The 10,399-nt window shown below is 41.2% G+C and overlaps 1 protein-coding gene across 1 annotated transcript; it reads right to left on the bottom strand.

Moving 5' to 3' along the window:
* Positions 1–6,352: 6,352 nt before the first annotated feature.
* LOC134405258 (olfactory receptor 10A7-like) lies at positions 6,353–7,282 on the bottom strand. The gene has a single exon (XM_063136489.1). It carries the CDS (start codon positions 7,280–7,282, stop codon positions 6,353–6,355), a length of 930 nt encoding a protein of 309 aa, XP_062992559.1.
* Between the last annotated feature and the right edge of the window lie 3,117 nt (positions 7,283–10,399).

The following is a 10,399-nucleotide window of genomic DNA, read 5'->3' as shown; positions in this document are numbered from 1 at the left end:
AATATAGAATTAAAATTGGATAATGTTTTTTTTAAGGAAGGAGGTAAAAAATGGGTTGAAGATTTAGGTAATCCGCTTTTGAAGATTCATTGTGAAATTTGGAGTAAATACAAGAAGGAGTTGCTTTCGAGCGGCTCCCCGTTAACGCCGGTAATAATGGTAAAAAAAATTCCGGAAGATTTGAAGAGTAGATTAAGTAAAGTTTTAATAGAGAAAAAGAAAATGAAATTAAGAGAATGGTTAAGAGGGATGAGTACAAGGAAAGAGATGGAAGCGTTATTAAAAGATAGAAAATTAACTTGGTTAAATTATAGGCAATTGGAACAATGGACTAAAAATTGGATAAGAGAAAATGGAGAGTGTAGAGAGTTGACGAAGTTTGAGAAATTGATTGATAAAAAAGAAATGGATAAGGGAGAAAATACAGTAACAAAAGCTTTAATGAGTCAAATATATACAATATTACTTGAGAAGGGATCGATGGATAGTGTGGGGAAAGTGGTTTGGGAGACAGATTTGAAGATACAGATAGGACAGCAGAGTTGGGAAAGACTTTGGGGACAAAGAGTGTTGAGAAATATGTCAGTAAATCCCTGGACATGCAGATTCACAAATAACAATATTTTCACTATAATTCAAGTTCATGCCATTAAGCTTTTTTATTTCATTTTTAAAAAGAATTTGGCTATCTTCTATATGTACTATAAAGTAAAGCTGCCATGGGTGACCAACTGGATCTGGGAGTCTGATGGACTCCCACCCACTCACATGCAGCTCACTGAGCCACAGCACTGTTGTTGGCAATGGCCCTTTAGCCTCCCTCCCTCATCCAGAGTCTCCATTGCGTATAACAGTGGCAACTCTGGAAATTGTGTATTTTCAAAGTTTTGTAAGTGGCAGCTGTAAAGGCCCCATTTATGCAACACTGAAGGCGTGAATGTTCCATGCAGTCACACCTTTAATATTGCATAAATAGGGCCCTTATGGCCATGATTTATACAACTTTGGAAATATGCAGTTTCCACAGCCATCGTTGTTGCACACAATGGAAGCTCTGGGTGAGGGCAGGCAGCACCACAGCTCCATCGAGCTGGGCTGCCAAGAACCTTGCATGGTGCCACGAGTGGGGAGGCAGTGGCAGTGGCTTGACAGTTGCCAGGGAGAATCAATTTTTTAATATGTTTTTATTCTGGTTTTATTTTATCTTATCTTGTACACTGCTCCAAAATTTTGAATGGGGAGCGGTATATAAATATTGTAAAATAAATAAATAAATAAATAAATAAATAAATAGAAATGGGCCTTAGATATAAAATTATACCACTTTCATAGAACATTGTTACTACAATGAGATGAGATGAGCAAGTAGAAAAGCCCTTGTTGGTGATATCCTGAAGTTGGTTTTAATGATATGAACACAGGAGATCAGGATGAGCACAAAGGGTAACATAAGGAACAGGAATGTAGAGGCAGTGGCTTGCACTACAATGAGGTAACTCTAAACACAGACATAGGCCACAGCTAGACCTAAGGTTTATCCTGGGATCATCCAGGCTTCGCCCCTGCCTGAGCACTTGAACCCCTGTGCGTCACCTAGATGAACAGGTTTGACCCCTGGACGATCAAGGGATAAATCTTAGGTCTAGCTATGGCCTAACTTTAGTACCGGAGGTGAACTACAGAAAGAGTGCTTGACCTCTTTTGGACCACAGAAGGGAAGGCTGAAGATCCAGGCTGAAGCAGGATATTCAACTATGAAAGTGGTACATAAAAGCAGGAGCCACACTGCTGCTTTATAGCGGTGTTGAAGTACACTGACAACTGTTGGGGCCCATTACACATACCATATCCTGCTTTCATACCGCTTTCATAGATGTGTCATGGGCCCCAACAGTTGTCAGTGCACTTCAGTACCATGATAAAGCAGTAGTGTAGATCCTGCAGTGCACTTCAACACTGATAAAAGCAGTACTGTGGCTCCTGCCTTTTATATACTGCTTTCATACCGCTTTCATAGTGGAATATCCTGCTTGGTGTAAATGAGTCCAATGAGACAGGAAGACCAATTCAACCAAACTTCACCTACTAACCTGCTATGGAAGCTTCTGTTCATGGTGGTGGCATAGTGCAGGAGGTTATGGATGGCAACATAGCAGTCGTAGGACATGACAGCTAAAAGTAAACACTCACCACATCCAAAAAAGCAGCAGCAAAACTTTTGAATGACCCAGCCTACATAAGAAATACTTTTCTCCTTTAGCAATAGATTGATCAGCATTTTGGGAGTTATGAATCCAGTTAAGCAGATTTCAGTGGACAAGTTCCTCAGGAAGAAGTACATGGCTGATAGAGTGAACTCTATCATGACAATGGGCATTTTGGGTGTTATAGTGAGTTTGGCACCAGAAGAAATGGTGAGGAGCCAGGTTTGGTGTTGAACTTACACAACTATCCCATATGCTCTTTATTAAATGTATAAAGGCCTGTATAAAGGGCAGTTTTCCTGTTTCTTCAAGCAGGCCAACTTCTGCACGCTTCTCATAGAGAAAGATGAGTATCAAGCAGGCAGGCATCAATAACAATTGCTAGCTGTCTGACAGCGATAAAGGTATAATCCTTATGTCAACAATGCAGCTGCCTAATTTCCTCTGGATCCCCACACCCCATGTTGTAATGTTGGAATCTGTTAGTCATGGGACAGGTAACTCATTACCTGGTGGCAATGTTTTGGGGCATGAACTAGAATACCAGAAAGAGTATTAATGATGGAACAACTTGCCTTCACTCCAGGGGGAATGTGCATGCCAACCTGGAGAATTTGGGTTTGAGGAATGATCTCTATTTCCTGTTGATTTGCAAACCCAGCAAAATGCCAGGTCTTTGAGAGTCACTAACTCCATTGGTTGAAGAGAGGTGTGAGCTTTGTATTTTTATTCCACATCCATCTTCTATCAATAAACTGTTATTCCTTTCATGAGTGGTTTAATTTTGTCTTGGTAATCCAAAGAATCTACTTTGATTGAGTCCTGAATAGATTGGGCCTCCAGAATAACACAGTTGTTCCCAGTCACTGTCACAATGTACATCACCAAGGAAAAGAAGCAACTCTAAATCCAGTATGCTCAAAAACCCATCTGAGATGTGCTTAATTTCTTCCAGGGTTTTTTTTTTTGGTTTGTTTTTAAGAGTATACACTGAGGGGAAAGAGCCAAGTATTTTAATGTCTCTCTGGTACATTTTAATCCCACTCAAGTCAACCAAATTAATAAGAGTTTGATCTAGATCCAGATTTACAGTGGACTTAGGGCATGTCTAGATGGGGCGTTATCCCAGGGATCGCCCCGGGAGCATCCCTGTGCATCCACATGATGCACAGGGGATCCCAGGGGCAGGGAGAGATGATCCCTCCCATGCCCCGGGATATGGCCCTACAGTTTAATTCCAGTTTTTTCCGTGGTCTTGGGCTCATCCCGAGACCGTGGGACATGTGGGCACCCATCCTGTTTTCATCCTGACTCCTCATGAGTAATTGCAAGGAGCTGGGACCCGGACACTGTACCCATTGGTGGTGGGGTGGGGGAAGCAGAATGGTTTTTTAAAACAACAACAACCACAACAACAACAACAACAACAACTTACATTTTGTGCAGGAGCACTCCTGCGCTCTTTTCCGATTCAAAAAACAAAATCAAAATGGCAGGCACGACGTCCCCTTCCTCCTGGGATGTCGCACATGCATGTAGATGACAGGGATGATCTCATGATCATAAAATCGCGAGATCATACCCCTCCACCCCTCTTGTCTAGACATGCCCTTAGCCACCCCTTCCTTTCTATGTCAGCCCCTTCCGCCACTTGAAATTGCAATACAGAGAGTCAAGATATATTAATGAATGGGGTGTGGTGTTGTGGGGGGGGGAGTAGGTGGTCCCCCAAAATCAGTCAGAGTTACTTTCCATGAATAGAGCTTTCTGGTTGCAAAATGTCCCTTCCTCTTGCAGGAGGCAGATCCTGGATTCCACTTTAACAAAGTAAATATAAAGGTTGACCTCTAGATCATCTTTTTTAAATGTTCCACCTCTCAAACTCACTCATTTCATCTTTTCTTCATTTTAATTAAATAATTTATACTGTATATGTCCATTATATGCACTTCAAACATTACTCCACAATTGCATGTATCCTATGTTGCTTTTACACTGTTGTCATCAGCTCATTGTGGGGCGGACGCAAGAAATGAGAGACGACACCACAGATTGGATTTAAACTGGGCCACTTTTATTCAAGATCTGCAAAGGGTTCCTGTCGGGCATCCTGTCAAGCCTGCAAGCAGACCTTCTATGCGGAGGGGCGAGCTTTCTTGGCCCAGCGGGTGGCGCTCTATTTCTCGCCGCCCTGCTGTCCATCCCCGGATGGGGTAGGGAGACCTTCCCTTGTCACCCCCAACCCATGCCCTCTTGGCTCAAGGTGGGTGAGAGAGGTCGGCCTCATAGGTGGTCCTTATCCCCCAGCCCGGCCACAAGGCTCAACACTGGGAGCCCTCGAGAATCACCTATCACTGTAACAGTGCCTATGAATGCCCGCCATTCAGTTCCCTGTGGATGCCCGTCCCTACCTGCCGCGGGGGGTGTCAAGCCACTTGCTTAGTCACTCCCCCACACACAACCCTAGGAATATGCCTCTCAGGGCCCTTTGCAGATAATGTAGGAATAGATCATTGCCTAAGTCGGACAGGTGTACGCTGTCCTGTCTGTAAAGCTCCCTCCGGGTTAATGTGATTGTGGGGTGCTGGATGCTAAAGCCTCCATGTTTGAGTAGATCTCTGAAGATCTCGCTATTCACGCTTCGCCGCACCCGTTCCATCGCTTTGACGGTGCAGCCTGATCGCCATGTGAACCTGGGCAGCACGCACGACCACATGATGATTACGCCTGGCCAGCGTTGCCGAATTATCTTGAAATCAGCTATGGCTTGTAATATAAGGGCTTTGCCCTTTAGCAGCCCCAAGTCGTTCCCTCTGAGGAAGAGGGTCTCCCAGGGGTGAGTGACCAGCTTATATCTGGTCAAGTCCCATCCCAGTCCAAAGTGGCGCGAATTCCTGCCCAATGCAGGATGACCAGTCCCCCCCCCCTTGCGCCGCCCACAAATCCCTCCCCGTGGCCTAGGCTTTGCCTGGCACGGCAGAATGGGCATTCTAATTACTGTTTCAGAGTGCTGATATTTAAAACAATTCAGCAATTCATTCTTTAACATCACATGAATTATATTGCAATGAGATCATTCTATTTCCAATGGGATCTTATACTCAGATATCTTATTACGTTCAAGGAGAGTGGCTCCCAGGAAAAATGCACATAGGATTGCAGCCTTTGTGCAATATTATATATGTCTATTCTGAACTGTGTCTGATTGATTTTTGGCAGAAAGGCAGGATATAATAATAATAATAATAATAATAATAATAATAATAATAATAATAATAATGTGGGACTTACTCCCACTTAAAGTTGTATGGGAATTCAGGTTAAGAGCACAATACTATACATGTCACTCTGAAGTAAGCCCCATTAAGTTCAATGGGACTTACTCCAAGGTAAGTGTGTTTAAAATCATAGCCTAAATCATGGTGTATAGCAGTACAAGCTTACACTGGATGTACATTTGTGATTCAAACATGTATTTAATTCTTAATTTAGAAACTAATCCATTATTTGTTTTTAATTTAAATTTATTAACCTATCCATGTTCTGAAGACCAGGCACATGTAGCAAGTCCAGATAAATATAGCTCACTCCAGGAAAATAATAATAATATCTGTGGTCAACTTTGGCTGCTGTGATTTCTTAAAGCATGATTTCCAAACCTTTGTTCCATAGCAAATATACAGATATTATTAAAACTAGGGTGACCATATGGAAAGGAGGACAGGGTTTCTGTATCTTTAACAGTTGTACAGAAAAGGGCATTTCAGTAGGTGTCATTTGTATGCATGCATCACCTGGTAAAATCTGCCTTTATCCAAGGTGGATAAATCCAAGGCCCAGCATTGGGCAAAAGGCAGGATACAAATAATTATTATTATTATTATTATTATTATTATTATTATTATTATTATTATTATTTCCCTCTTCATCACAAGAGTTAAAGCTGTAGGAGCCCTGCCCTCTTTTGTATCTGGTCACTCTAGTATAACACAGTTTGCAGTTTCCATAAATATCCCCACACATGATTTTGCATAAGATCTAGCTTACGCATAAAAAAAAGTCATGCACTCTCACAGGCAACCAGCAGGAGTCTGACAAGCAGAGCACAATCAGGCTGTGGGGAAGGTCACCCATCCCTATCATCATAATCATATTTTCTTTCTGAGCAGCTTAATTAAGGCTCCCTTTACATCCTTGTTCCGTAGGCTATAGATGAAAGGGTTTAACATGGGTGTGAAGATCACATAGGAGAGAGAAAGCAAATGCTTGTTCCCTTGGGCATAGCTTGACTTAGGCTGAAAGTGAGTCAGACTAGCTGACCCATAAAACAGAGTCACAACAATAATATGTGAAGAGCAAGTGGAGAAAGCTTTCCGTCTCCCCTCAGCTGAAGGCATTCTCAAAATGGTGCTAATAATATGAATGTAGGAGACTAGGATCAGAGTGAAGGGGCAGAAAAGAAAGATAATAGTTTCTATGAAGGAAAATAGCTCAAACCTGTAAGTATCTGCACAGGCCAACTTTAGAATTGGTGGAGCATCACAAAAGAAATGAGAAATTGTGTTAGATCTACAGAATGGGAAACTGAGCAGCCAGGTACTCTGTATAGTGGCAACAGGGAATCCTGAGGCCCATACAGCTGTCACCAGCACTATACAGAACTTCCTGTTCATTATGATTGTATAACGCAGAGGGTTGCATATAGCAACAAAGCGGTCATATGCCATGACTATTAAAATGAAGCACTCCATGGCACCAAAAAAGAAGACAAAGTATATTTGTGCCCTGCATCCTAATAAGGAGATGGTCTTTTTAATGGAGAGAAGGTTCACAAGCAGCTTAGGAACAATTGTTGATACAAATCCAATTTCTGAAAAGGACAGGATTTGGAGGAAGAAGTACATTGGGCTGTGCAAAGTGGTGTCCAGAGTTGTTAGCAAAATGATGAGGATGTTTCCTATTACAGTTGTCAGATAGAAGATAAGAAATACACTGAATAGGAGGATCTGCAGCTGGCCTAGGTTGGAAAATGCCAAAAGAATGAATTCATTGACCATAGTCTGATTGTGAGGGCTCATTCTTTGAGTCTATTATTAAAAAATAATAAAATAAAACAGCAATCTTCAAAACCATACACAAATCAACACCAATTATTCTAGATACTCAATAGAAACAAAAAAATGTGCCTGCCTCTATTGGGTCCGAAGATAATCCTTGGCATTCTCCGTGATTTTTAAACAAACATAAGTGAGAAATTCCATTTCGAAACATTCTTTTTCATGTGTTTATCACGTTATCAATCAGGAGCACTAAAACATCTGGAAAACAAAATTGATCAACCACAAAAATATTCTATTAAATTTCATATTGGAAGAATGTCAAGTCTGTGAAATCTAAGTCAATAAAACAGCAATCTTTTAACAGATTATTGTAAAAATTACATTGTCAAAACTAGCCCTGTATTGCAGCACCTACCCCACCAATGTAAACAGTTGAAGGATAACAGTATAAATATTTAGGCTTCAAGTGCCAAGAATCTGTGTTCTACAAATCGAATTAGGATGCAGTCCAAAGGAAGTCTGCCTGGGGCATGCTGGGAGTTGTAGTACTTAAAAAAAAACATACTGTGGATGAGTAGATTTCCCCCATCCCGTAAACTAAGAGTGATGTAATTCACTGAATATGGATCCATATGTAGCCAAAATGGCACCACCCATGCACAAGAAGAAGGTGTGTTCCATCTTGGAAAATCCCGAAGTTTGCAGTAGTACAAGACATCTTTATAGTGTGAAAACCTAAAAGGTGGAACTAGACACAGCCCACTGAAGACTGAGCATGCTCAGTGGCCATGGAAAGCCAGTGTGGTGTGGTGGCTAAAGTGTTGGACTGGGAGTCAGGAGATCCAGGTTCTAGTCCCCACTCGGCCATGGAAACCCACTCGGTGACTCTGGGCCAGTCACAAACTGTCAGCCCAACTTTCCTCACAGGGTTGTTGTTGTGAGGATAAAATAGAGAAGAGGAGGAGGATTATGTATGCCACCTTGGGTACCTTGGAGGAAAAAAGGTGGAATATAAATGCAATAATAAATAAAAAATAAATAAAATGGAAAGCTGACTGACTCTCATGGGAGGAAAACAGGAAAACAGGACTGGGGCTGGGCTTGTATAAGTGTATTTTGGGGAAAGGTATGGTTGGCTGCCTAGAAATCTAAATAAAAGCACTCCACACTGAAGTAATTTGCTGAAGGTCCAGTTGTTCTATATGGGGCTTTTTTACATAAGGCACTTGACTTGCGCTCATCATTCTTTACTCATGGTTGTTCATTACCCAAAGCTTTCTGGGTGGTTCACAAAAAAAACCCCTTAAAAACATAAATTGCCATTAAGAAACTGCATAGAGTTTCTAATGTGTCTGATGGTATAATATTTTGAGTATGCTGCACTGGATGAGGACCATCTGGGGCATCAAATACTGCCCAGTGCATGCTAGAAGTAGCAGTCTGTTATTGGATGAAAACACCTTAATTTTGAGCTTTCTCTCTTGACATCACTCAGTTTTAAGCCTGGAACCAATGTCAGTTATCACTTGGCTAGAGATGAAACAACTGGGGATGGTGGTGGTGAAAGTTCTCTGAACTCAAATATCCTTGCAAAAAAAGAATGGTGAACATTTAAGAATGGTGAACATTTCATTGTGCACCAAAAAGTATGCATTTTCTCTCATTGAGAATATTTGTTTGCATTTTTCAAAAGTACACATTTTACGTGTATTTTTCAAATATACATAATTTGAAAGACATTTTATTTTGACCTTGAAATCAGACTGCAAGATTAGAAAGGTACAGACTTTGATTGCAGATGGTGTCTCAGTCCATGTTCAAGACCAGGAGGTACAAACCACATAAATTCTGGTCTAAAACTAACTGAAATGAATTTCACATAAATCCCTAGTGTCAACCCTCCTTAACAAACTCTGTAATGGCACCACTTCCATTATCTGAAAGAAACCACAATTACTCCTGCATCTAACTGATCTCTCTTCGTTTTGAACTCTTCCTCCCTTTCTTCAATGATTCGCCATTCCCCTCTTCATCACCTTGGTCATGCAACGTGATACATCCATTGTCATTCCTGATATAAGAACACATATGACATGGCCGTTTTTGCCATAAATTCCACTTCCCTTTTTTATGTTCTAGGAGAGAGTCTCTACAGATATTACATGTATTTCATTATTTCATGTTCAAGTACTGGAAATATGTAAAATGATAACTTCAATTTAGGTAAGCAAATTATTAATAGAAATAAATAACATTTTTCTTTCTCACTGCTACAGGACTATAGCATTTTTTCACAGTTCATGTTGAGGAATGATATTTATTTATTTATTTATGTATGTATGTATGTATGTATGTATGTATTTATTTATTTATTACATTTATATCCTGCCTTTTCCCCTCCAAGAAACCCAAGGCGGCATACATAATCCTCCTCGTCCTCTCCATTTTATCCTCACAACAACAACCCTGTGAGGTAGGTTGGGCTGAAAGTCTGTGCACTCATCTAGACCAAGCAGGATATTCCACCATGAAAGCGGTATATAAAAAGCAGGAGCCATACTACTTCTTTATAGCGGTATTGAAGTGCACTGCAGGATCTACACTACTGCTTTATAGTGGTACTGAAGAGCACTGACAACTATTGGGGCCCATGACACATCTACACCAAGCAGGATATTGCACTATGAAAGCAGTATGGAAGCGGTATATAGTATGTGTCAATGGGCCCCAACAGTTGTCAGTGCACTTCAATACCAATATAAAGCAGTCGTATGGCTCCTACCTTTTATATACTACTTTCATACCACTTTCATAGTGGAATATCCTGCTTGGTCTAGATGAGCGCTGTGACTGGCCTAAAGTCACCCAGTGGGTTTCCATGACTGAGTGAGGACTAGAACCCGGATCTCACGACTCCAAGTCCAACACTTTAGCCACTACATCACACTGGCTGTATTTGCTTCCTTGAATGACCATTTGTTTTGGAAACTCCTATTCTTAAACATGGCTGTTACAAAGATGTCAAGCCCCTCAGCGTTCTTACCTGCCTCAGTGATGGACAGTGGCTCCACAGTACTACTTGATAAAAGTTACCAAGGCCTTCCTACCCATAAATCTCTAATCTAACTCCTGTCT

This window comes from Elgaria multicarinata, chromosome 11 (genome assembly GCF_023053635.1).
Source record: "Elgaria multicarinata webbii isolate HBS135686 ecotype San Diego chromosome 11, rElgMul1.1.pri, whole genome shotgun sequence".
NCBI lineage: Eukaryota > Metazoa > Chordata > Lepidosauria > Squamata > Anguidae > Elgaria > Elgaria multicarinata.
The sequence above is the reverse complement of the archived record's forward strand: the minus strand, read 5'-3'. Positions and strand labels throughout refer to the sequence as shown.

Excerpts from the sequence above, each read along its gene's own strand:
- LOC134405258 (XM_063136489.1), bottom strand. The coding sequence starts at position 7,282 with ATGAGCCCTCACAATCAGACTATGGTCAATGAATTCATTCTTTTGGCA.